At 42.7% G+C, this 26,696-nt stretch overlaps 1 protein-coding gene and 1 long non-coding RNA gene across 3 annotated transcripts in view; one reads left to right on the forward strand and one right to left on the reverse strand.

Moving 5' to 3' along the window:
* The window catches only part of CREB3L2 (cAMP responsive element binding protein 3 like 2), a 68,203-nt gene extending 48,946 nt beyond the window's left edge, over window positions 1–19,257 (forward strand). The window contains exons 3-12 of one of the 2 annotated variants that reach the window (XM_064420899.1): window positions 1,722–1,888; window positions 3,503–3,590; window positions 5,331–5,509; window positions 6,184–6,330; window positions 8,028–8,086; window positions 9,212–9,280; window positions 16,299–16,398; window positions 17,295–17,421; window positions 18,116–18,341; window positions 19,157–19,257. In XM_064420899.1, coding sequence (XP_064276969.1) covers window positions 1,722–1,888; window positions 3,503–3,590; window positions 5,331–5,509; window positions 6,184–6,330; window positions 8,028–8,086; window positions 9,212–9,280; window positions 16,299–16,398; window positions 17,295–17,421; window positions 18,116–18,341; window positions 19,157–19,232 — 1,238 coding nt within the window. In that variant the 3' untranslated portion in view covers window positions 19,233–19,257. Of the gene's footprint in view, window positions 1–1,721; window positions 1,889–3,502; window positions 3,591–5,327; window positions 5,510–6,183; window positions 6,331–8,027; window positions 8,087–9,211; window positions 9,281–16,298; window positions 16,399–17,294; window positions 17,422–18,115; window positions 18,342–19,156 lie in introns of both variants that reach the window. The other variant, XM_064420898.1, reaches the window with a different exon arrangement.
* LOC135300896 (uncharacterized) lies at window positions 756–2,453 on the reverse strand. The gene is made up of 3 exons (XR_010362646.1): window positions 2,298–2,453; window positions 936–1,129; window positions 756–861 (listed from the first exon to the last, which is right to left on the reverse strand). It is a non-coding gene; the product is annotated as an uncharacterized LOC135300896 (long non-coding RNA).
* Window positions 19,258–26,696: the final 7,439 nt, after the last annotated feature.

Here is a 26,696-nt window from a genome sequence, read left to right on the forward strand (position 1 = left end):
TGGTGTTTAGCCCTTGCTCTGCAGTTAACCTGGCAGAGTGCTGGCCTTGCTGTTCTTGAGCTTCTGATTACAGGACACATGTTTTTCCTTTTTAATTCCTTGGTGTGTCTTTACTCAAATTACCTCCTTCCTTGCCAGTGGTGGAGGTTAGGCCCCACCACAAAGTAATTACTCGCACTGGAGATGCACATTCTTCTCCCTTCCTCCAGGCACCCAGCTTCTGCCCAGTGCCTGTGCGCTCCATGTGTGTGTGGTCTTAATAGCAGGGACACAAGAGCCCTCTCTTATTTTTGTTACCTGTTTGCTCTGTTGACATTCACCAGCAGTGAATGAAGGGTCTTGTGCAGCCTTGCAGAATGCTGGTGGCACAGCCACAGCCCCGTGGCTGCCTCCCAGGATGGTGGTGCCGCACGCAGTTAATTCAGAGCTCTGTTGCTTTTACCAGCCCTACAGTGTATGTTTTTGCTCTCTCACTTTTAATTTTGTATATGCAGTAAAGACTCTGAAGGCAGTAGAAAGCTTTGAAAGAAGGGTCTGCACTCTTTTTCCTTTTGTGTATATTTCCTTTCAGATTCCAGCTGCTCTGTTTAATGGGATATGCCTCTTACAACCACTGCTCAGTCGTGGCAGAGGACTGTGCCACATGCAACTGGGATGCAGTGCCCTTGGTATAGGATATTCTCTGCAAGAAGAAAGACTAAAATCTTTCAGTTGGAATAGGAAGTTTTCTAAGGCAGAATTACAATTGACAAAAATGCATTTGATTACTTTGTATTTTTAAAGGGGGTTGTTAACAGCCTTGTGGAATTGTTTCAAAGGTTGAGTCTTTCGAAGTTCTTGGTACTCTGTTATACTTCAGACCTGTGAAAATAAGTCATTTTTTAGCAAGTAAAACAGTGAATGGAAATGGAATAGAAATGGGGAGCTAAACTTACCATGCCACCCTTCTTCCAGTTCTTGACAATGCTGGGCAAGCCCTTCAGCTTTGTCTAGAAAAAAGTTGCATGGCTTTCTCTTGACTAGGGAGCTTTCAATAAGTGGAGTTGGGGGATAATTCTGCCGACACGTGATGCCTGTTTCATTGCTGCCAGATAAAATATTCATCCTGTGCTGTGACTTCCCAGAGGCTCTGTGGAGAAAATCAGCATGATCACAATGGCACTGGTGCTCCTGTGACATCATCAAACCTATATTCTATTTTGCACATACTAAATGAATCCTTGGGGGAAAAAAATGAAGTTAATGGTGTGACAAATACTTTGTTCTTAAAAGTATAATCGCACCATTTGAGCTATTTGCTGCCTGCAAGCAGTAGAAGAAGCAGAAGTCTGGCTAAAGGCTATCTCTAGAAGGAGGAATAAAACTGAGTCAGCAGGCATTAAGCTGTTTAGGACAGGGCTCTCTGGCGGCTTTACCCAGTGGCTTGTTTAGTCTTGTTCTGCTACGCATTAGCAGCTTTCAGCAATGTACAGTGATTAGTGCTCCGTGTCTTTCCTCGCTGCTCCTCTGTGTATCCTGGGGCTAGGATTAGGTTACAGCCCTGAAATGGCATGGTTGTCTGCATGGACTGAAAGCTGAATAGTAAGGTCAGAGTTTTGTTGATAGACTAAAATGTCTTCTGTGTTTGTTTCCCTTCTCTGAAGGTGGAATGACATTATTTTCATTTGTAGTCTTTCTGTTTCTGATCTAAACATGTGGTGTCCAATTTCCTTCCCTGGCAGGTGACCTGGAAAATGAGGAATGGTGTCTGGCTACAGAGTTTACTCCAGCTGCAATAAAGACTGAGCCAGGGCTTTGTGAGACATCAGGCCTTGCTCCCTCAGTCAGTCTCACCATCACAGCCACGTCGCTGGAGGGGGAACAGCCTGAGCTACAGACGGATGCCCTGGTACTGCAGACTCTGTTCTCTCTGCACAGTTACTGCAGGCTCTCCTAAGGCTGCATAGTGTAGCAGTGTACACTGTGTAGTACATAGTAGCCCCCTTGGCTACTACGGAAGCTACATGTAGCCTCCTTGGTGCCAGAGCCTGGCAGTTCAGGGTGCACACTGCAGTCTGTTCTAATGGTTTTTAATGTTTGCAGGTGTCCCACTATTGCTGTAAGAGCTTGTTGTCTGCATCTTTAGCTCTTAATGGTTGGATATACAACTTTGTCTTCTATGCTAGCTCCAAAGCCTGGGGCTTTTGGGTTTTTAGAAATATTTGAATAGTTTCTAATGAACCAGTTGCACCTGAACTGCCTAAACCACTTGCTCTATGAAGCCTGTGACAAGCTAAGTGTCTTTAATAAGACCTTACTTATTGCTGCAGTGCCTTTCCCTGAGCAGAACAGGACTCCTTGTTTGGATGGATCAGAGGGTTTCCCTGTTTGCCTGCAAAGTTACTTTTGCCAGGTCTGTGAAGCTTTGACATTTCAAGCTGCTGCTACTTCCGGACCAACCAGCCTCACAAGGAGCTTTGTGATGCTTTTCTGACCACAGCTGGAGCAGCCAGTGGACATTCTAAAGAGCTTAGTTTGGCTGTGGTTGGGTAAAGGAGAATGAACTGCAGCAGCTGGTGGCTCACCAGGGTCCCCAGCCAGCAGAGGAAGAAGCATGGCTGTTGTCAGCCCTCAGGATGCAATGTCAGTCCAGGCTGGAGGGAGCTGAAAGTAAATGTTTCCACTTGGATGTGTATCGAAAATATGTGCAACAGAAATTATTTTATGAGAAACTGAAGCACAAGTTTCCCGTAATTTCCTCCTAGCTTGAATGTGCTGTTCCCAGGACACAGTCCTCCTGTAGCTTGGGATGCTGTGATTTGCAGAGTATTGGGACCTGCTGGTGGCTCATTGCTGTTGCATGGATTAGTTACACAGGTTACTGAGAGAGATTTTGGCTGGTGTGCCAGACTGGCTTCATCAGGCCTGGCAGTGCAGCACACAGACAGGCTCCGGGCAAAGCTTGGCAGCCTGGTGCCCCACCCTTGTCAGTGGGGCAAGCCAGGTGTCTTCCAAACTTCAGTCAGCAGTGACTGTCTCTTTTCCTGCTCCTCAGCACTGTGGAAGGAACCTGGCTTCCAAATCCTGGTGCTCAGTGACTGGCACCTTGCTCTTGCTCCCAGATGACAATGGCCTTTAAGAGGCTCTCCCTGACTCCCAGGGGTGTTCCTGTCCTTGCTCAAACAGACTGTGCAGTCCAGCAAATCCTAGCAGCAGCTCTGTTGCTAAGAGAAGTAATTTGAGTGGGTTACATGTTAGCTTTCAGTCTGAAATGTCATCTCTGAGGCATAATCTTTTATTTTAGCTAAATATAGTAGTAAGAAAAGCCATAGTGGGAGCAGCCAGGGCGATATTCTCTGTAGCCTGGTTTAGCAAACTGTGTGAAGCAGTTAAAGCTTTGCCTGTGGCAGAGCAGGAGGAGAGGAAACCTCTCCATTTATGGAGAAGTAATCCTTGTGTCCTTCTATTAAGATTTTTAAGATGTGTACTCCAGGTTTTCATGCTGGTAATTTCTCTTTTCTAGATGAAACCACTGACCCAGAAAGTTCTTCCAGAGATTAAATTGGAGCCCCATGAAGTGGATCAGTTCCTGAACCTCTCTTCTAAAGAAGGTCTGTTAAATACCAAATGAAAATGTAGGGGTAGATGTCCAGCAAGTACAATTAATGTACTTTACCCTGATTAAGTATTTGGATTTCTTGTTCACCATGTCAGATTTTAGGATGAAGCTGTCATTTTATAGGGATTCAACTCAGGCTATTGAAGAGCCAGAGTCTCTTTGAGCCTTTATGTGAAGTTTTTTTCTTTTTTTTTCTTTCCTTTTTCATCACAAAGAAAATTATGCCTTTTTCTCTGTAAGATATTAATAATTGTACTGAAGGGAGCTTGAATTATTCAAGTACAGGATTATTTAGGATAGAAAAGAAATCAATTTGAGGAGACTTAGTTAAGAAACTTTACTGTTAACCTCTGATGCAAAAGCAGGATGTGAGTTTATATGAAAATAAAAGTTAGGTGAATCTGTTTGTAGCATATTAGTTGTAAGAACAATCATTATCTATTTCTCCTTGCACTCTAATGTGAAAGGAGGAGCAAAAATTCCTACCCTGAAAACTAAACACAATTAAAGCCAAGAAAACTTTGGAAGAGCCAATATTTGGTGTGAGATCTCAGCAGATGACTGCATTTCAGTTAGAAACACTTGATATTCTGTTAGTGAATTAATTTCTGTGGGTAGGTAGCCCTGCTCTAGGGAGAGAAGCAAATGATGTAGCAGGTGGATAAAGGGAGGTTGTATCTCAACCCAGGTACAGATTTGTTTGCTCACTTTGTGGGATTAAGGGCCTTTCTGTTTTTCAAATATGTTTCTTCTTCTGGTAACTGCAAGAGCTACCATGTGAGACAAAAAGAGTATTCTTGATTTTTTTATTACTATTTTTCTTCCATCCTCCCTCACCACCCATTTGATCTTTTCAACTCAAATTTGCATAGCATAACAGAAGTGGAGGGTGGTAAATTAGTCCTGTGTCTTCCTACTTCAAAATTCAATTGCTGTAAATTTAGCTCAGAGAAAAAGTGACTTAGTTATGGCTGTCTTGAGCATCTGCTAAATTGTCCATTTAGTAAAAGTGGGTGAGACATGCCCTGTTTCTGTTGGTCCAGACCCTTTTGATCATAAGCAGCAATTTGACTGACAATTCTACAGCAGGTTCTTTTGGCTGCAGCTGAGGTTATATTATGGCCCCTGGACAGACAGTATGAGAGAGGTTCCTGTGGTGGCTGCCTGTGCTGCTCCTGCTCCATCAGTGCATTGAAGCCTTTGCTGTCACTAGTTTGTCAGTCACTTCCCAGCTGTGCCAAATCATGTCCTTAGGAGGCCTTTCTCTCCTTCCTGATCATGTAACTCCTTGGATGTGATCCCTTCCCTTGCAAATACTGGCAGATTGTTTAATATGTGGCAAAGTTAGAAAACACTATTGCTTTTGGAGAGTAAGTATGCTGGCTCCGAGCCCCTCTGTTAATGTGGTTTCCCAGGAGCAGGGAACTTGTACTTTACATTATATGTGAACCTCAAAGCATTTAAAGAAGGAGCTGAAGTGTAGGTAGAAGTGACTGGAGCATATGCACAGAGTCCTGTTTTGTCTGTCAAACCTAAAGATAGCTGCTGCATTTCATTCCTTCTTTGGAGACCTGCATGCTCCGAACCTCTTCCAAGTTGTCACTTCTGCTTGATCCATCTTTTAGCAGACACTCCTAGTCCTGGAAACTGTGTGGTGGTGGCAGCTTTAGTGACGATTTGAATCAACACCTTAAACCTTGTGTTACTTTCTGTCTCTGTTGCCGTTTAGCAGTGGATCCCCTGCATTTGCCTCCCACCCCTCCGAGCAGCCATGGCAGTGACTCTGAAGGAGGGCAGAGCCCAGCTCGGTCACTCCCTCCTTCCAGCCCAGTCCAGCTCCAGGCCACGGCCAAGGTTGTGTCACGCGCAGCTTCGATGCTCTCCAATTCCCCTCTCCTGACTGCACCACATGTGAGTTGAGCTGGCTTTCTCCATCATTTATCTGTGTGTCTTTTTTTTTTTTAACTTTCTAAATTACTGGTTTTGACAGAGATTTGCTAACTTTGAATTGTTGTTTAGATGAATTCATCTCTGGTGAAAACTGCAGATCCGGTAATTCTGGTCTGTTCTGTTCCCACAGGGAACAACATGTGCCTCTCCTCCAAGCTGAGACAGGGTTCACCAGTGTTATTAGGTTTATCCCATCATGGACTGTGTTTATCCCATCATAGACTGTGCTTTGCCTTAGGGCCCAGTCCTGCTGGGTTGACCTGTCTCTGGTAGATCTGCATCTGTCCTCTTGTCATGTCATTAGCAGGTGGTGATCTTCAGGGAGGGATTTTCAGTAGTGTTTCTCATGTGTCTCTATCCCTGTTTGAGCCAAAGGCAGTTATACCGTTGGCCTCAGTGTGGGCAGAGCTGGGCTAAGAACAACTGTTTTGAGGGAATCCTGTCCCAAAGGTTTGAACTCAGAATGGAAGTTACCTGAAAGGTCTTCCACACATTCCCAGCTGCAGGAGGCTGTTCTAGTAGGCCCAGTCCTGTCTGAAGTGGGAGACCTGCTGCCTCTCCTCCCTAACAACCTTTTCTTCTAGGACTGTGTGCACTTACTGTTTCATTTTATTTCATTTCTATGACCCTTGAAGAAATTACAGGGGACTGGCCCCCTCATCCTGACAGAGGAAGAGAAGAGGACGCTGATAGCAGAGGGCTACCCAATCCCTACCAAACTGCCCCTGACAAAAGCAGAGGAGAAAGTTCTAAAGAAAATCCGCAGGAAAATAAAAAACAAGGTAAATCTTAGTTAGCTTTGCTGGGTAGTTCCTACTTGTCCTTCATTTAAAAAAATGCTGCAGAATTCTGCAGTAATGGTCCATGGTACTGTTGAATGCTGTAAGTTGTATTTTAACAAAGTGCTTTTCTTTGTTCCTAAACCATCCATCAAATTGTCTGTCAGTGTGAGTGTGCCTCAGTGTAGGTATTTACCTGACCCCATTAACAATAGAGTATTTAGGAGGCAGGGTATCAAGTTGCAGTGGCTTGGCTCCATTTAAAAATCAGAACAATCCTACCCTTATGGCAGGCAAAGAGCTCTGTATTCTTTGCATGGTGAGGAAGGTGTTCTTTTCTGTTTCCTGTTTTAAAATATGACTCTGTATTGCAGTGCACTAGTCTTTTGATCACTGAATTCAGTAACTTGTGAAGTTGATGCCAAGGATGCCAAAAGCCCTGCAAGTTTGGGGTTTTCTTCCTTCTGACATGGGGAAGATCCTAATGATAGGGAAGAATGCAATTTTTTTTCAGACCTGGCCAGCACATTTGTTCTAGAGGATTTTAGCACATATTTTATGGTTACTATGTTCTGCTACTGGTTTTGCAGATAGAGGTGTAAATTTGGACACACTAAATTGGAATTTGGTCTTGTACTGTGTTTGTTCAAAATTTTCTGAAGCGGTCTTGTGCATTTCATGTACCACTTACATAGAATCAGAGTAATTTATATTGAGGAGAAATCTGGAGGTCCTTTGGTCAAAGCCCTGGCTTGGAAAGCAGGGTCAGCTTAGGGTAGGTTGCTCAGGGTCTTGTCCAGTCACATTATACTGCTGCAAAGGATGATGAGTCCTCTGTGTCTCTGGGCACCATGTTCCCATATTAGGACACTCTTGTGGTAAAAACAAATAAATAGAATCCCTAATGCGTGACTGGAATTTCCTTTGCTGCAACTTGTATTTAATGCCTCTTGCCATTTTTCTGTGTGTGTCTGAGAGCTCTGACATCATCTTTGCTGCACAAGATAGCTGAAGACAGCAGTAAATCAGATTCCCTCCTTGGCCTTCTCTTCTTCAGTCTGAACAAGCCCATCTTTTTCCTTTCATTAAATGTCATGTGCTCTGGCATGCTTATTACAGCAGAGCTCTGCCTCTGGGCCTGCTTCTGTACATCCAGAGCATTTGTTTCTGAGCCATGGACTGCACTGCTGTACTCAGCTGTGGTTTGCAGCCGCTGAACAGAGGGGGAAGAACCACTCCTCTGGACCTGCCAGCTACAATGTCCTCAATCCACGTTTGGTTGGCTGCTTTGCCAACAGGGGCACACTGCTGACAGTTGTTTGACTTGTTCATCAGGACCCCATGTCCTTGTCTGAAAAGCTGTTTTCTAATACATTTATGGACTTTTTCTCTCCTGGATGCAGGACATCATCCTGGGATCATGTTTTCGTATTTGTCCTGGGATATTCTCTCCACATGAATCTGATTTATTTTTTTAAGGTTAGCAGGGGATGATTTTTTGTGTGTGATTGAAAGGAGGAGCCTTGTTTCAGAATGTGGAAATTGGCAAGCAAGTCAGTGCTTTGCTTGCCAAGAATAGAAATGAGAACAAGACAGATGCTTGAATCCAATAACACTGGGGCTTTTTACCGGTTTATTAATTTGTCTCTGATGCTTTTGTTTTCTATGCAAATATTTGGTTTTTCATCCTTTTTCCTTAGATCTCTGCCCAGGAAAGTAGAAGAAAAAAGAAAGAATACATGGACAGTCTGGAAAAAAAGTAAGCCAGCCTCCTTCCTGTTTCAAGCAGGCCAATAGCAGTAGTTGTGGGACTGGGAAGGGATCCAGCTGTGACTGCTGGGACAGTTCCGTGCACAGAGTGCCAGCTGCCATCTCGTGGCAGTGACTGAGAAAAGGCCCTGCTCCTGGCAGCTGCTTGTCGGGGTCAGGACTGTGCCTGCCTGCAGCGGGTCGCTAATGTGCCAGCAAACACTTCACACCTTAAATTAGGAAAGACCCAGCTGCACTGGCTTCACCTCAGGCGACTGTGTTGGCCTAGGGGACAGGCAGTGTTCAGGGAAAGATGGATCCAGAGTGAGTAAACTCTGTCTTCCAGTGCAGATGAAAACAGAAATAGGAAGTGGGTGAGTCAGGACTGCCTGGGAAAATAAGCAGGACTTAGGAAAATAGCATGTGACTCACGGACTTCCCTTAGCAAGCAGGAGCCAAACCCCCAGTTAGTGATTTATATCCCGAATGAATCTTTCTTCCAGGAGATGAATATTCTAGTATTACTCTTATGCAATTCACCAGATGGTTCTGTTAAAACCCTTGTACCATCTTTGGTGATATCCTTGATGTAATTTCCATTTTTTTCTTGTCTCTTTATAGCTCTGTCTTGCTTCCTCAGAGTTACTCTTCTGAAATTTCACCTCATACATACCAGATATCAAGGATATTTTCTTTACCCTTTTTTCTTCTTGAAGCTATTCAGGATTCTGTTTGTTTTCTTAGGAGTCAGATGTTTTACTTGGACCTCTTACATGTTATATGACAATGTCCTTTAGTTTGGGGATTTCCAGGGACGGTTTGGAAATGGGTAGTATCTTGGGACAGTCTTGAGCTCTGTCCTTAATCTCATGGCTTATTAGACCTCATAAGCTTGAAATTTGAGGCTCCGATTTCAGAAGCATGGCATTTGCCAGACAGCTAATGCAACTTTTGCTTTGTGTTTCACGCTATGAAGTGTGATTAAATATTACGACTGAAGTTCATTGGTGTAATTGTTTCTTTAAATGCAGGCAAGATCTTGGAGCTCTCAGTGAAGGCAAGTTTGGCTTGTTTTACAATCACTTGAATAAATAACTGATGTTTTTATATTTCTCTTCCGTTGTGCTGTCTCCAGAGTTGAGACCTGCTCAAATGAAAACAGTGAGCTGCGTAAGAAGGTTGAAGTCCTGGAGAACACTAACAGGTAAGGTATGGATATCATCAAACAAAACTTGATAGCGGGATATTACCATGAAAAGTGAAAATCTGGAGGTTAAGTGATCAACTGAAATGTGAATAGCTGTGTCTGATGGGGCTCATGTCAGAGAAAGATGTGGAAGGCCAGTTATTGTGACTGCAGTGGGATATAAAGCATGGAGGTTTTGATGTCATGTCTTAAACTGCCTCCCCAGGCTGTGGTGTGCTTGAGAAACCTTTTAGCACACTTCTCTGAGTTCCTTCACTGCCCAAGGGAATGTAATTAGCAATATAAAGCAAAAAAAGCCCCTACATTCCAGCTCTCCCAATTGTCTTTATTTAGTGAAATTTTGCCAGGAAGCCTTAACCTGTGTTGCTTTCAGAATTAACAGTGCTGAAACTCAAGAGTCATTATTACTTCCTTTTGCACTACTAGATGTCATTGCAATTATTGTGCACCCTTCTAACTATCTCACACCCCAGAATTTTCTTCATTTGGAGGGGAAAATCATCTTCTTGCTTCTTCATTTCTGAAAAAATGGGTGACTCAGTGGTGGCTTTTTCAAAAGACACATGGCAGAAGATGTTGAATAGCTAAGCTTTTAATCTGATGTTAGCTGAGAGTGCAGTGTCAATCCTGGTTTATGCTCAGTGTGGCAAATCCCAGTGAGTAGGTACTAGATGAGCCCACCCTTAACACTTCCCAGTTAGAGGCATTTGCAGTGATGGCTGAATATTACCAAGGAACATGATGATGACACTGAAGTGTGGGGGAAGGCTGGGATTTGAAGGTAAGACCCACGATCATGGAAAATGGCCCTAGAGCTGATCTGGCAGCCAGTGCATTGCTAATTGAGTGGCATGTGTTGTTTCTACTCTCTGGATCCAATCTCTGATTTCATGAAGCCGGCCCTGTAGCACTGTGACTTGCTGCAGAGTGTCTCCCACACACTGCTCATGCATAAAGACATCTGCTTGCTTGAAGTGAGCCAAGCCATTTCTGCACCTCTTATGTCATCCTCCATGGTCTGACATAAAAGAACCAGGAACTATTCTGTAGGTGTGGAGTAGAGATGTCTCACCCAGAATCTGTCCGAGAAGGTACTGAAGCCATCTTCTCTTAAGAAAAGGTGCAGCTGTAGATTATCCCCTTGGGTACAACATGTTATCAACTGCTTTCCCCAGTTAAGATAAATTTGGCCAGCTGTTTTCATCTCTGAGCTGTTGGGGATGCACTCAAGCTTTGTTGGTGTTACCCATCCTTTCAGAAAGGACCTTTGGCATCTTACCTATTATTTGATTATCTTAATTCTTTCATGCTAAATGCTCTAAAAAGTTTTAGGTAAGTGATATGATCTCCAAATCCCATACTTTGGCCATGTGGGATGAGTTGCATTGTTTCCTTCCCTCTGCAATAGCATTGATATTGATTTGTAATCTCATGCAGAGAAGCAGATGTTCGTCCTTCTGCACAGAAATTCTTTTAACTGAATGGCAGTGCTGTTTTGGCTATTTAGATATCAACTGTGTCTAAAATCTGCTAAGGCTTATGCGTGAAGTACTGAGAAATTTGTTAAAGTGCCTGCTTTCATCAAACCTCAGTAACATATCATATTTTAGAGTTTTTCGCCTTAACTCCAAAAAGCTACTTTTCCTCTTTACTGTATAATTGTGCAACTGTGTCATTCAGAGAATGGGTCCAGACCCTGGTTTAATGTACATTATCCACATCCTACAGGGAATTCAAAATGTCTCATTTCCTCATTGGTATTTGCACAGAGCTTTGGCATGACATCTAGAAATTATTCACATGTTTCAGAACTTGTCTTCACAGCATCCTATAGCTGGAACTTTCATCTCCTACATACAGTCAGGAATCTGAGTTCGGAGCAGTGGTGGTCAAAATTATTTAGTGTCAGTTTGGTGTGTCAGATGCCCGATTTTTTATGTTTAGGACTTTATTTCTCAAAGTACCTAGCGCAGTTATGCACACATGTATCTTACTTAATATGCCCAAAGCAGAGCCCTAGTTGACTTTAGCTGTAACTTTGAGTATTCATTTCAGTAAAAATAATGAAGACATTATTGAATATATTATCTAAAATTAGATCTACAAACATCAAAGCTGTTCTCCTATTGTGAAAGACTGTAAGAGTGGAAGAAAGATAACAGGAAAATAAGATTACATGTTAAAATGATACTTTCAACTGTAGATGTAGACAAAGTTGGATTTTTACCTTGTTGAAAAGTTGGGCTATAGTTGCTTACCTAAAAGTTAATGAACATGTATTACTGTCAGTCACTATCATGTTTGTGTAGTCTGGTTGGATTGAGAGGAACTGAAGAGCAATTTCCAAAACATACAACTGTTGAACAGCAGTTTCCCTTCAGTATGTGCAATCAGATTTTAAGAGTATGTTAATCTATATATAGAAAACATTTGCATAGATACATACCTAAGACTTCAGGGAAACCCTGCTTGCATTTCAAAATCTGGCTCCAAACCATGGAAACACTAGAATTTTTTTCTGATAAAAGTTTTCCTTCGTTTCTCTCAGTAACATGAAAAAAAAATTAGAAGATTCTTCCTTGAAAGCCAGCCTTAGCCTGAAAATCTTGGTTTGAAAAGATGTAACATCAAAGGTGTGGGTGTGGTCAAAAAAACTGTATCCAGGAGCATCTCCCTTGGCATTCACACATCTTAAAAGACAGGGCAGGAGGCTGGGTATCAAGATGCCAGAGTTTTTAATTCTCATTACTCTGTGTGGGTGAGTGCAGCCTTTTTGTCAGCTTTAGTATTAGAACACTAACATATGTTACCTCTCCTAATTTGTGTGACTCAATCCCTTAAAAGAAACCCATCCAAGTTCCTTCCTAGGCAGTTTTCTCAAAATTAAGGAAGGACATTATTACATGCTTACCTGTTTTGTCTTGTAGCCACAAGTGAACCATTGGTATGAGTAGCATCTGAGCATGTGGGACACTGCTCTCTCAGAAAGCAAAGGGTGTGAGAAGAAGCTGGTGCTGGGTATTGAACTAAGTTGTCCCAGTCACCAAGAAGGCTTGACCCTCTCACATTTGAGACCAAAGGCAGAAACTGCCAGTGATCCTGAGAGTTGCAGACATTCTCTAACACCAGCGTGGTTACCTGGGAGCCCTGTTTGTTCTTAAAGACAGTTTTGAAACATGTGGTTCTGGGTATCATGTGTTGAGAAGTGCTTTTGCTTCTCACTTTTGTTGAGTCTGTATTTGTAAGTATCTTGATGATCTCTTTTCCTGGAGAAATGATAGACACAGGATCCAGTGGTTGAGAGTGTCACATATGGACAGTGAATGCAAGTGGCTGCCAGAGTTGCTCCCATGGAGTAACAGTATCCAGCTGTCTGCCAGTAGCCAGATCTGCACTAACAAGCACCTTAGAGGCAATGCCTTGTAAATAAAAATAGGATATTCTTCCATTTCTTCAACTCCCAGTCATCTAAAGATCAAGTTGCACACGAGTCTGACCCACCAAGGGTTTATCAGCACCAAAGCTGCCAGACCTCACTGATTTGATTGGTTGTTCTTTCATTTGAGACTGATAAAGTCATCTCAGCAAATCGTTTTCAAGGAGTAAAGGATCTAGGTTTAAGTTGCAGTGAGACATCTTGCACTTAATTTCAGGCCACCCTTACAATAGTTGACAAAGCTTGGCAGCCCTGGAGTAACTCCTTACTTTCAGACCAAGAGGTTTTTATGATGAAACATCTTCTATGGAAAATTGCTAGAGATTTTCTTTGTAATTCAAATGAGGGAAGATAGTGAATTTAAGTGGTCTTTTAGTTACAACTTTACTTTGGGATTTGTCCCCTTTCCTACAAATGGGATAGGCAGAGAAGGAATCTCTGTGTAGAATTAAAGACAGAATATTTTTTGCTCTCTTCTTATCAGAATTGGGTTTTCTTCCTCACACAATAGGAATAATCCTCTAAAAACTTTTGATTAGGAGAAAGTGTTTGGTGTCCCCTAGAAGATGTCTTGTTTGGTTGTTTTTTGTTTGTTTGCATCAATGTTAGATTTTAAACAGAAATAGTGACTTGAGGAAGTCTCCAGGTGGTTCTGTAGTGAAAAGTTTTCTCTCCTTAATTTAAGTATCACTGGAAGCAGAAGGGAAGGCTTTACTTGCTCCATACTTTGGTAGAGAAAAGGCCTTTTCTGAAGATGAATAGATGTGAATATGCACCAGAACCAAGACATTACAGACAGACCAAGTTTGCTGGCAGCATGTGGAAGGAAGTGCAGGAGTCTTCAGTTACTTTACAGCTTTCCTGTGAGGTGCTTCCATTGGCAGGGAGAAGCGTGAAAAGCACACTCACACCTCCTACAGAATTGACCCTCTAATTGAATATCCCTGGAAAACGTGTCAGACACAGTGAAAATTATCCCTGTGGGTGCAAACCCCCTTAGCATGCTGTCTTGGGATTGCATTTTCTCCTGTTAGCATTTCGCCATAGGCAGTGTATTCCACTAAAAGCATTTGTGGCCTTTCTACTGGTATTTAGAGGGAGCATCAGAGATCTGCTCCTTTTGCCTCTCCTGATCTAGATCACCCTTGCAGCTGTCCAGTCACAAGCTTTTGCATGGGAATCTTTTGACCTCAGAATCCAGTCTTCCACCATTCCAGATTCAAACAAAGAATAAATGCACCAAGGAGTGTCCCATTTTGGCAGTGGCAGGACAAACTGATGTCATCTCTGATCAAACTTGTTTCTTGTTCTTGCCTTGGTTCTTGCTCACAGTTTGCAAATGCACCTGCATCCTGTCAGCTCCAAACACTGAGTCCTTGTGTGTTGAAAAGGAAACAGTAGCTCTGCTGAAACAGATAAATGACTTGGGGAAGAAAGACATTTTATGTGAAGGTATTTGGTAAATAAGGTGGAGGATGAATCTTCCTCTGTCTATAGAAGACCTCAGAATACCTGCCTAATTACACTTTCCAGAGAGACTGTTTTGTAATCAGCTCTCTGGGCCCACTCTGCCCAACAGGTTTTTTAAATTGAGCATGAAAAGGCAGAGATGAACAAACTGAGGAGAATTGCCTCTTCTCTGTTGATTTCCTCACCAGCCATTAGCTGTTTTCTCACTGACGCCTCCACAAAAAGTGGCAAGAATGATCAGCATTTCAAGGCTGCTGCTGCTGCCAGCCCCCGAGCTGAGGAGGAGGAGAGCTCCTTCCTCCTCACTCTGCAGAGCTGTTCTGCATCGAGCCCAGTGAGTCAGGCCTGAAATGGGGGAAAGATTTAGTCTTCCAAAATAGCCCAGAAAGTTCAGGGTTGAAAGAGCATTGCTGTCTAACACAGCTGGTGGCACGTGGTGGGAATACTGCGGCCAAGGTGTTCTGTCCCAGGAAATGATGGGCACAGGTCTGGTGAGCCCTGTGCCATGCAGTGGAGGTCAGGGGGAACTGGGGAGAGATGCCAAAGGGAGCAGGGAATTAGGATGGTCTCATTTGGGTGGTGGACTCTGTTTGTATCTCTTAATTTGCCTGTGGTCTCTGTATTACTGAATAAAGGATTGCATTCGGCATATCACTCTCTTTTTTAAGTACTGAGTTGCAGAGTAAGCCATGCTCTCAAGACCATTCAAGATATCCTTTCCTAACAAGTTGAGAAGGATCTGCTGGCCCAGATAAATCTGTGCTGTGAGAATGCCTTGTGCTCATTTCAGAATGTATTCCTGAAGTCCTTGAATTCATTAAACTCTAATTAGCAATGAGCATTGATGATTAAAAAAATCTATGAAAATAGGCAGACCAGTGTATATTGAGCTGTGGAGGCACCTCTGGGTCTGTCCTACAATTAGCTTTTAGCCAGTTTGGTCTTAAAATACTCCTTCTATTTTCTCTGACATCCTGACCTTGCCTCTTGCTTTAGCTTTTGACGTAACAGCCTCTGAAACTGTCGTCTGGAGTTTCTATGGGCTATCCTCCACAGCAGATTGTGAAACTTACAGGAGAAGTGAAAAGTAAACTTGGGAACAAATAGAAAGTTTAGCATCTTGATACAAAATTATACTATATATGTGTTGAGGACAGGCATTTGGGTTGCTCATATGTTGTTAAAAAAACTGCTGGGAAAATCCTGTACCGATCATACTTTGAGCTAATTTCCCATTTAAATTACTTGTGTTCTGACTTCAGTAATTGATGCTACAGCAGAAAAAGTAAAAAAAAAACAAAAAAAAAAGGTCAGAAAGGCTCTTCTGGTCTGGGACTGTTGAATCCAGCCACAAGAGAATTGTCACTGTGGTTGGGACCTCAAAGAGGTCCTGTTTCCAAAGAGGAAAGACACAATCAGAGTAGCCACTTGAAGCATCTGCAATTGTTGTCAACTCTGCAGAATTTAACAAATAGCATGAAAGTGTTTTATTTAATAAATGAATGTGAGAAATGAAGCCTGTGTGTATGTCTGGTTTTAAGTTATTCTCTTTAAAAGTCAGCCAGCATGTGTTCTAATCAACTAAATAGCAAGATTTTGGGAAAAGAGAGTTTTGATAACCAACTGGATTACTGACTAGAGCAGTTGAAGGCTTTGATAACTAACTGAGCAGTTATAAACTTGATTTTGCATCTTAAAAAATAATGGCAAAACTCCTGCTGAGTTCATGATGACATAGAATCAGGTTATATATGCAACTGATCACTTGCATGCAGAGCAGTTTCAGTTGTTAATGTACCATTTTCTATGGAAACACTGAAGTACAAATTTTATTTATAAAAACTTACTCAAAGTACTAAAGAAGTAATTGTTCAGGGACCTAAGCTGAGGGAAAACCAAAAAATCTTGAACATTTCAGTGCTAATACATGTAAAAACTTTGTAAAATTAAAACCATTCCTTGCTATTAATTTTAAGGAGAAGACTTTAACTATCTTTACCTTATCCTAAATGCTGTATTATTGCCCTGTGTGGAATTTGGAAGAAAAATCTGTTTAACCAACAAACAGGTCAGTGTGTGTGATGCTTGTCTGTTGTCTTTGCTTTCCAGAACACTTCTGCAGCAGTTGCAGAGACTCCAAGCCGTGGTTGCTGGCAAAGTGTCCCGCTCGTGTAAGGCAGCTAGCACACAAACAGGGACCTGTCTTATGGTGAGTGTCCCTAAGGCTGGGAATTCTAAGGGAAGGAGAATCTCTTACAAGGCACATCTCTTGTTCTGCAAAGCCTCTCAATGGCAAATTTGCAGCTTAGGGAACTCCTTTTCATGATTTAACAATTTTGAGGGAGGTGGCTGATGAAGATTAATAATTGTGGGAAGGTACTGAGTTCTGGAGAAGACTGGGCCTGTGCTTTTGGCTGGGTGCTGCAGTGATGAAAGAAGAAGCAGTACTCTTCAAGGGACTCACTTTATTTTTTTCCTGCAGTATTATATGGTGGAAATTGTGTCTAGGGTTGTAAAATGAAAATGAGGGTGACCTTTGGGGCTCGGTGCCTTTGATACTAATAAAAATAAACTTGCTCAACCAAATCAAAATATGACTGAGGCTGTAAATCTACCTCTGTCTTATTTTAGTAGTAGTAGTCAAGATAAGAAAATGAGTTGAATGAAACCATTCCTTTTCCCTCCTTACACTCAGCTGTCAAGTTCCCTTTATACCTAAAGTGCTGTAAATTGATGGAAATCATTTACAAGGCATAAGCTGTTCTCCCAGTCTAGCCTCACTGTCACTTGGAAGCAAAAGTGGGGCCAGCAGCAGAAATAATACTGGAAATCCTCAGCAGTGCCTGTAAGACACACATGGCAGCTTTATCTGTATTTCAGCTTTGTAAGTAAAAAAGGCAGCTGGTCAGAATAGTGCAGACATTGAAAACGAACCCCAGCATTGAAATGTGCCCTTTGAAGCACTGAATTGTTATTGTAAAGGTGCCTTAGCTAGGTGTGCAGTGGTGAGGATGGCTTCAAATGGTTTGTTTTGATAAAGTATCAGTTCTCTTGTGCGCATGTGGGTCAAGTGCACTCACCTCTCCTGCATCCTCCCTTTGCCAGATGGTGGTGCTGTGCTTTGCAGTAGTTTTTGGCAGCTTCTCCCAGAGCTATGGGCCATATCCTTCTGCTACAAAGATGGTGTTGCCCAGGCAGCATTCCTCACCAGAGTCCTACACAGATTCCATTGGTAAGTGACAACTATCCCAGTCTTGCTCTTTGCTTGGTTGTACTTAAGCACTTGTTTTCCACACCCATTCCTAACCCCCTTCTCAAGCACCTCTTGCACTTCTGATCCTTATATGGCCATTATATATATATATATATATATATACACCTGTGCTTTCCTAAGAAGAATAGCTTGGCAAACTATGCTGATGGCAGCAGACTTCAAAAAACGAGCAAAACCTTTTCCCCACTAGCCTGCTTGGTGCTTCTGTTTAAAGAATTTTTTGCCTCTGTTTGCAGAACTAAAGTTAGTGGTCTGTGAAAGGTAGCAGGATTTCTACTCGGTAGCAGATGTTCATATTGTTAAAATGCACAAATTATTTCAGTGGCTGTTTTCTTTGCCAGTGTCACCAAAGAGTCCAAGGACTGAATGGGAAACTGTTAGTATTACATAACCATAATGAACCAATATATTAGTAAAGTTATTATTTAATTTTGTTCTTGTTTTTTGAATAATTTAGGGCTTTTTGATCCCTACCTAGACCATTCCTGTGGTTTCTTTCTTCAGCTATCAAATTGCCAGTTAATCACTATGAAAAGAAAAGGCTTTTGCAGCTTTGGCTCTGCCCTAACAGTTTCCATTTCCTGAAATGACCAGGGTTGTTCTCTGAGCTGTCTGTTGCTCATCTCATTTTGCCTTCTGTCTTTGTATGCAGTGAGGTCAAGAAGCCTACTAATATATGAAGAGCCTCAACAGCTGGAGGAGCCATCCAGCCCGATCTCCTTTGCAGATCGCAGTGACAGGCAAACAGACCCCTCCAAGTTCACAGCACTGTCCCTGGAAGCTGTGTCAGGGACACAGCCAGATGATATCATGCAGTTCACAATAGCCAACGAGACAAGGCTAGAGAAATCAGTGCTGCTGGGCCTGCAGCAGCACAGGTGAGTGCAGGGCAGGCTGCTTGTCACACGGGCGTTCTGTGTCACTCTTGTTCATGCCTGAAGGCCATAGGTTAGACTGGCAGCTCAGCTGTGGTGGTCACCATGAAGCAAGAGTTTGGCTTTTAACTGGAGAGCCTATAGGCAAAGTCACTGTTGCTCTGGAGAACTGTTTGCATCAGAATTGTAGTAATGCAGCTACCAAACTTGGTACTTCTGCCAGAAACCTAACCCCTGTAAGCCTGTTAGTTGGGCCTGCCCACTTCTTTAAAGCACTTACTTGTGTACTTCCCAAAGGAATAAGCTTTTGGCAGTTGTATGGAAGTGTGAGGTCGTGATTCACTGGAATTTCAATGAGGTTAGGGCATGAAGAGCTGGAGTTTCTCACAGCAGTGATTTTACTAAAGCATTACTGCAGAAAGTTTGCAGGACTCAGCCTCAAGAGACAGACATGTAAAATTATCTGTAAATTACTTAAGTTCCTACCCTAAGTTCCCTCACTTTTAGCATAAGTGTAAGGGATTTTTTGTTGTTTGGTTTTTTTGGGTTTTTTAGCATAAATGTAAGTTTTGCAGGCCTCTGAAAAGAGACAGAGTTGCTGGTTTAAATACCTGCACTTCTTTCTGCTGTGCCTTTGCTTGCCTAGAAGCAAAGAGATGACTACTTCAGTATAATTCAGTATGTTTCCAGACACAGCTAACTGACAAATACCTTGCTGGTAAATACTGAATGGCTCTTTACGATTAGCTAAATCAAGCAGGATATGTGCTTAAAAAAATTACTGTTAGCATTAACCTTTGCTTTTTTGTTCCCTACAGAGTCAACTCCGAACTAAAAGGAAATGAAACACTGAAGATAATTGAAATAGACAGAAGAGTCAATGCCACCTCTTAAAAATAAAAAAGGCCTTTTTCCTTGACTTCCCTCCTTCCCACATATTTTCAACCAAAGTTCCCCTGACTTGTCATCCTCAGTGAACCAAAGTACAAAAGAGAGGGAGTTCAACTTCTGCATTGACTGATGAGGCTGTGACTACAGATGGGATCTCTTGTCTTTGTAACTCCCTTCCTCACATTGTACACAGTCCCTGTCTCTACTTTTATCCCTTTCCTGTCTAAAACTGCAAGGGCAGACTGAATTATGATGGCAGATGATGCCTGCAGTGTGCCAGTGACTGGTGGGTGTGTGTGCTTGTACATGCACACAGCCTGATCTGAGCACAAAGACATTCTGGAGAAGGGTGAATTGTGCAAAACCAATGGGACCATGTGGGCGATAGTTTTCTTGGGAGAAGGTAATTGAGAGAGAGAGGAGATGCAGCATGATGGTGCTTAGAGTCTCACCACAGCTCTGTGCCTACTGGTCTATAGCCCTTGAGCCTTTTGGGGGGATAGAGAAGCACATGTGCAGCCTGCTGCTGGAGGGACAAGAAAGGGCCCTGACATGCTGAGTTCACAGCACAGGCAGGAGAGGGCTGGTCCATGATGCTGCTGAGTTATCCTCCCCGTGCTCTGTCTCTTCTCCCCTCCAGCCTCTTCATCACTTAGCAGGGTAGGTTTCTCTGTGCATTGAAAGCAGTCCTAGTGGGCTTCCCTGCTTCCACCCTTGAGAAATTAAGCAAAAATCAGTCACTGTCTTACCACACACTATGTGGGAGAATTACACTAGTTTAACTAAATCTGTTTAGAAAGCAGGTTTTGTTACATTTATGCAATATTTTAGATGGATGCCCTTTAGTCTGCTTAAGGCTAATCTATTTAGCTTAAGTCAGCTCCTTCCCAACAAACTAAATCAATGTAAGGCTGAAACCAGAAGTGCCTCCTGAGAGGACTGTATGGATTTAATTTATTGGCTTCTAGCTGGTTGATGAAAATTCTTGTGTAGACCTGGTCTCAGATTGTCTTGTGTTTTCCTTTCCTTGCCATCTTCCTGTTACTGTTGTAAATAGTATTTATTAGTTTTGACAAATTCTGTTCAGGTAGTTGCAATTAAGAGAACTGAGCTTTCCTATCCCTGCAAGTGATCTGGGCAGACCCTGAAACTGGACAGACAAACATCACTGAATACTCATTTCCTCCCCTTAAATTTGAATTGTCCTAAAATAAATCCACGTGTCTTATTTTCCTCTTGCCTGCTTTTCCAGAGATGTGGTCTGAGACCAGCTGCTTTGGGTACAGATAGGGCCAGCTCATGCCTAGAGGTGGTGGATCCTATATTAACTGTATGCCAAGGCAGCCTCTGATCTGAAGAGCTGATTGTGTAGGCAGGAGACCTGTCAAAAGAGGAATGAGATGAGCACGTGAAGAGGTGAAGTGATGGCCCAGGCTCACTGAGAAAGCCAAGAGCAGCATTCAGGTCTGGTCCTGGTCCAATACTCTTCTCCATGGTTTGTTTCCTTCTTGCCCTGTGGTGTTGTCTTCAAGCGTCCCCTCTCTCCCTCTCTCTCTCTCTCTCAGTACCCTGGTCATGCCTTTGCCTGAGTTGTGCTTTTTGCAATTTGTCCTTGCAGGGGCATTGTTGAACTCAGTCCGGAATTTAAGCAGGGTTTTATCTGGTTCTTACAGAAGGGCACTCATGCTCCATTGAGGATGGATCTAATGTGAAAATCCTAATTCAGCAGGCTAGCATAGCTACTTAACAGTTTACCAGAAGTCAATTAAAAAAAAAAAAAGTAATTTGAAGCTCTTTTTTCTCCTTTATTTTTTTCCTAATGATAAATAAGGGAAAAACCAACCTAGCCTTAAAAATAATTTTTTACTATGTACAGTAGATATTTCTTGCAACTATTCTATTTTGTAAAATATTGAATTTGTATTTTATTACAGCAGCTGCCGCACCAGCTCCTTTCTTGTTCTTCATTCTCCTTAGACTTTCTTCTTTCAGCATCCTATTTGCCACCCTCAGGCCTGACTCAAAATCCAGTGAAATGAGTGGGAGGGATTTGGTGAACTGGAGGGGACTGTGGATCAGTCCTCCCTGTGCCATTTTAAGAGGGTGTTTCACATCAGTCACAGTGAAACAAGTGCCTGACTCCATGAGCTCCTTCTGGTGTGCAGATATGCTCTTCTAGGTAATGTCCTATTCTTCTACCCAAGTGCCTTATTATTTTACCTGAGGTGACAATGAGAGGAGAAATGCAGTAGTAGTCTGCTTTGCAGGTGTTCCATCTTGGCATGGGTCAACCTCCACCATAGAGTCTGTTTCCCTTCACAGTGATCCTGCTGGCTTCTCTGCATCATTCCAGTATCCAATGACAACTTTTGTATTTGTGGGTTTTTGAAATGGTTTAATGCTTCACATAAACAGTGATCACTTGTGAGTGCCACAAGGGGTGGCTGCATTGCGCAGCCACTTGAGGTCAGCAAAGTGACAGGAGAAAGCTGGGATTGACCCCAAACTGGTCAGCATAAGTGGCCAAGGTCATAGTTTAGAAAATTCCTTAAATGGTCTTTTTTTTTCCAGAGCACCCTTGGTTGCCTTTGAGGGCAACCAAGTGGTTAAATGTTTTGCAGAAGAGGCCCCAGGGTGTGAAGCACAACACCACTTACCAGTCTTGCAGTTTGCACTGTGCAGCCTGAGCTCCTTGCCCATTGCCAGCTAAATGGATCACCTCCCATTTCAGATACAGCTGGCTGACTTCACTGTGTGAAAACCAAAGTGGAATTACTTCTCAGCTCTTAAAGGATAGATGATTTTGCACAACCAAAATAGCTCCTCCTCTCTGAAACCTACTGCATTGGCCACCATCAAAACTTTGCCCTTTTTTTATGTTTGTTTGTTTAATTTGGGCGTATTGGTTCAAATCTGGTTGGAAGATAATCAATCATGTTTTCTTCCTGAACATTTTAAACTGGCCATAGTCTGGGTCAGGCCTCTGTACTAATCCACCCAAGCCAGTACGGTCATACTGATTTCTTGTAAATATTTGGTAATCTATTACTATATTCTTAATTTGTGTACTCCTTTAAGTTATTTTTAGGTACTCTTTTTTAGGGAATCTCTTGACCTAGCACACACATTGCTTGGGGATTTATTATATTACATGTTACTTATAATAAGGAAAAGCTTTGCTTCACTTTGCTATGTTTGTAATCATTTTTCTTCAGGGGCCTTAGTAGAACAGGTTTCTCTGCCAGGGGCCAAGGAATACCCTGTCCTCACCTACTCACAGTCTGTTGTGTGGCAAGGACCCATGATCTCCAGAGGGGGTTTGTGCCCGTGTTCTGTACCTGGCAGGGGACGGGAGAGGCAGGACAAGGTGCTATTGCACTGCCAGCCTCAGCATGCAGGGGTGACCCTCGTGGGAATGTTAGTGCACTGCAGACCACATGGAGAGGCAGCCTCTGTGCTCTGAGCTAGGGGCATAGGAGTAGTAAGGCACATTCAGGGAGGATGGTAGTAAGTGCTTTTAGTCAGTTCAGCTCTATTACTTCAGGCCTTAGCCTTCTGCCAGTGTGCTTTTTCTGGTGATCAGTGACTTGGTGCTGTGGAATCATATGTGTGTGGAATCATATCCTGTATGGACAGGATAAGCAAAGGCCTTGTGTGCTACGTAATTTTCATTTCCAGTAGAGGACTTAAGTGATAAACTTAGAGTCCTCAGCTGTAAGGTTAGGCTGCTCACCAGCACAATTTTATACACACTAGTGAGCTTACCTTTTGGCCTGTAGCTTTAGAGCATGTTTAGATCTGTAGGGTCTTTGCTTCTAGGGAGATAAGCTATGAAGGAATATAGGGCATTATTTTATATATATGTATATTTTAAAAGTCTGAATCACAGGGCATGTGATGTTTCTAACCTTGTTACTAGGGTGTAGATAGTGTTCAGTTTTTTCCCTCCAGGCTATTTATAGTTCTTTGCTGCACTTCTTTTATTTCATCTGTATCACTCAATATTTTTCAGCAGCACAGACTAATGGATTAGGCTGAGGTTCTTAGGCCAGATCCCAGCTGATAAAACCAGCGTGCTTCTCACACACTGCTCTTGGAGGCTGCAGGTCTGATTTATACTGACAGGGGACCTCTTCCTCAGCATCTCTCTGTGTAACAGTGTATCTTAATGTGTCCTTGATTCTTCTAACATAGACCAAAAATTAATCTAAAAACTTTTTTTTCCCTGCTAAAGAAACCAACCAACCTCTTCACTCCCATCCCTCCAAACTATCAGTAGTGAATTCTGTCTAGACACTTTTAGAATGTAGGTCAAGTAAGTGAATGATGCTAATTGCTACATTGGGAGGGATTTCCACTGAGTATTTGGGCTCTAGATTCTAGCTAATGCCAAGAGGCCATTGTTCAAAACCCACGCAGCTAAGAGCAGAGGAATATGGAGTATTTTTATACTCCTGGTGACTAAAATATTTCTTTCTGGAGTCACTAATTAAAAAGGGAACATTTTGTATTCTGAAGGTGAAATGATAGGTCAGTACTTTGTAGCTGCTGAAGTTGTCCCAGCCTATATAACACTGTAGTGCTATGATATGTTGCTGCTTTGCACTATCTAGCATTAAGGTTTAACAACTTTGGGGGTTGCAAAGGGGAATGAACTGATGTGTGTGTTAAGTAAGGTCTTTACAAAGAAGATGTAAGAATTCAATCCATCTTGGAGCTTTCTCATGGTCAATAAAGTGACATTGGGCATTCAGAGAATTTGTTGAAGCTTGATCCTGATTAATACTGCATTGCTTAGGTGATCAGCATCCATTAGAGACTCCAGGATTGAGAGGGAAATTGCAATTTGGTTTTCTCATTTTTATGTCAGGTCTTTTTCTGCTTTACCAAGGTGTGTGTGTGTGTATATATATATATATATATATATATGAATCAAATTCCTGTGTAGAAAAAAAGTGCATCATGCAGGAACCTCATTTGTGATGTTGTTTGGATCTGATGCTGAATGGAGTTTGGATAGTCTTTATTAGCAGTAGTCTCTTGTCTGCCCTACAACTGATCTCCAGATTCTTCCTCCAAGAGCTGCAACTAAAGCGGTGAGAACAGAACATGGGAAAGCTGGATTTACAGACCTGTCTTGCAGAAAGGGTGAAAGAAAAGGCAGGTGAAGGGACTCCTTGCATCACAGGGAAGCCTTCTAGTTCTTGATTCCATAAATCAGCAGTAATAGCCTAAATCAGCAGTGATAGTCTCTTTCATTAGTTACCTGCTAGGTTTAGGTTTACTCCTACTCCCCTTGCTCTTTAATGCTATGCAGTCCTGTTCATGCAAACCTGACCTTTATGGTATATCCCACTTTACCCTCCAAATAGCAGGTAAAAATCTTTCTGAGCCTTAGCAGTCCATAATGAAGGGAGTGGAAGAGAGAGAGGGAGAAGCAGAGGCAGGTACTGAATTTTGTTAAACAGAACTCTGCTCATATCTGACTTTACCATAACAGACTTTAATTCAGTGGTGCTGATACAATGGCATCTTGCTTTCTTCATTTGTACAGTTAGAGAGAATGAGTTTGTGTGTGTGTGCACGTCTGTCACATGTGCATGGTGAATGATCCAAAAGGTATCAAACCCACAGAGTTTTCTTCATGTAGTAAGTGTTGCTAAATAAAGGCATCTACCTGAACACACAGGGCACTTTGGCTTGGTGCAGCAGAAAGTCCAGGCATTTCTCTGAAACCTGTTCACATTCCACATCACTGAGCACTTGTAAAACTGTTGTGTGAATTGCTCTGAAGACTGTCCTGTGATTAATTGTCGACTGAATGTTGTTGCACTGTGTAATTTTGTGTGTGTGCATAGATTGTCTGGCCTTTCTAGAGAACAGTTCTGGCTTGGTACAAAAAACTAATTATTTTATATTCTGGTATCATTTTTGGTCTGCAGAATTATGGCTTTGAATGCCTTTATTATTTTTTTAAGTGGTGTAAATTGCCTTAAAAGGTGGCCCCTGGGAGCGCTGATGCCCTAACCACCCCTCAGGCACAGTGAGATGCAAGCCAGGGGAAGCAGTTTCCTCTCAGAGGGTGGTCCAAGCACATCCCAGTTTCCCTGGGATTCGCTAGGCCTTCCAAGGGTAAATTATCTGGTGGTGCTCTCTTGAAGAGAAGTATCCATGACCAATGCCATTGCCTTGGTCAGTGAGCAGTCACTCTCCTGTGACACCCCTAGGGCACTTAAGCTGGTGTTTGCCTTTCCCTCTGTTCCTGTGAGTATAGTTCACAGTATAGGTTTGTGCAAACATTTAAAACTGTCTAAGATGACAGGGACAGTGATACTAGTGCAAAAGCACACCACTCCACGCTCAAAACTCCTTGGTAAACTTCATTTGGGGCCTCTTCTGACTGCAGATATCTCTATTCTCTCGCCATGTCTGTTTAACTCTGTGTCTGTGTTCAGTGACCTTTCTATTTTTGTACAAGTGCTGTCATCTGGATACGGTCCCACCTGATTGTTCACACTGCAAATATGTCCATTGGGTGGAAAGAAATTGCTGTTTTTCCTTTTTAAATCATCTGCCTGATTCTGTGAGAGAACAGACTACCTGCTTTTTTAGCCTAAATATGTATGTAGTGAAGTATGTTATGCTTTTCATTTCTTGCAAATAAATATTTTCTGTAGAAAAAAGCAATTGCTACTTGTTTGATTTTCTGATGACTGGAAAAAATCAGGGTCCTTGACTTTCCCAGGTGTGCCAGCATGTGCAATGTGTCCATCTTCACCACGGCAGAACCCTGGTAATTTAGTAATAGACAAAGAAGGATATGGGGTTTTACTGAAGCTGGCTGCCCCTTCCATTTTTGAGGTTAGCAGAGAATTCTATCTCAGTAATGGGTGCAAATCAGGGAAGGCCAACAGCATTTAACAGTGATAATGGCACTCTGCAGCACTGTGCTACAGCCCCATTAACAGTAAATTCTCTGTACAAGTGGGATCCAGGAAGGCTGATGCTGGAGGGGGCATTGCTTCAGCCCAGTGACACTGAGGTGCTGTGGAGTCACCTGGAGTGACAGGGCTTGCTGGGGCTGATCTGTGTGGGCCAGACACCCCTCTGGAAGGTAAGGCCTTTCCCTGCTCTGGCTTCGCACTGGGCTTGTTTAAACTGGAGTGAACTCTTAAAGGAGCACTTTCTGCTTTGGCTTTTTAGAATTGGTTCTTCTGCTGGCCTCAGCTCTTTTCCTTTGCCTGCCTCACCCCTGAGATAATTCAGGAGCTTTCTCCAGTAATTCAGAAGTTGTTCTGCCTGTGTGAGCACTCAACATGACACCCTACAGCCCAAACCCAGCATCCAGCCAGGGCACAGAACTGACCTTTGCTGCTTTGATAGACATGGAGAAGGAAATGCCTGATTCTTTCAGAGTGGGGACTCTGTGGCTTTGCTGGTCATCCAGGGAACTGGACGAAGGATGAC

The sequence above is a fragment of the Passer domesticus genome, chromosome 5 (genome assembly GCF_036417665.1).
Source record: "Passer domesticus isolate bPasDom1 chromosome 5, bPasDom1.hap1, whole genome shotgun sequence".
Taxonomy (NCBI): domain Eukaryota; kingdom Metazoa; phylum Chordata; class Aves; order Passeriformes; family Passeridae; genus Passer; species Passer domesticus.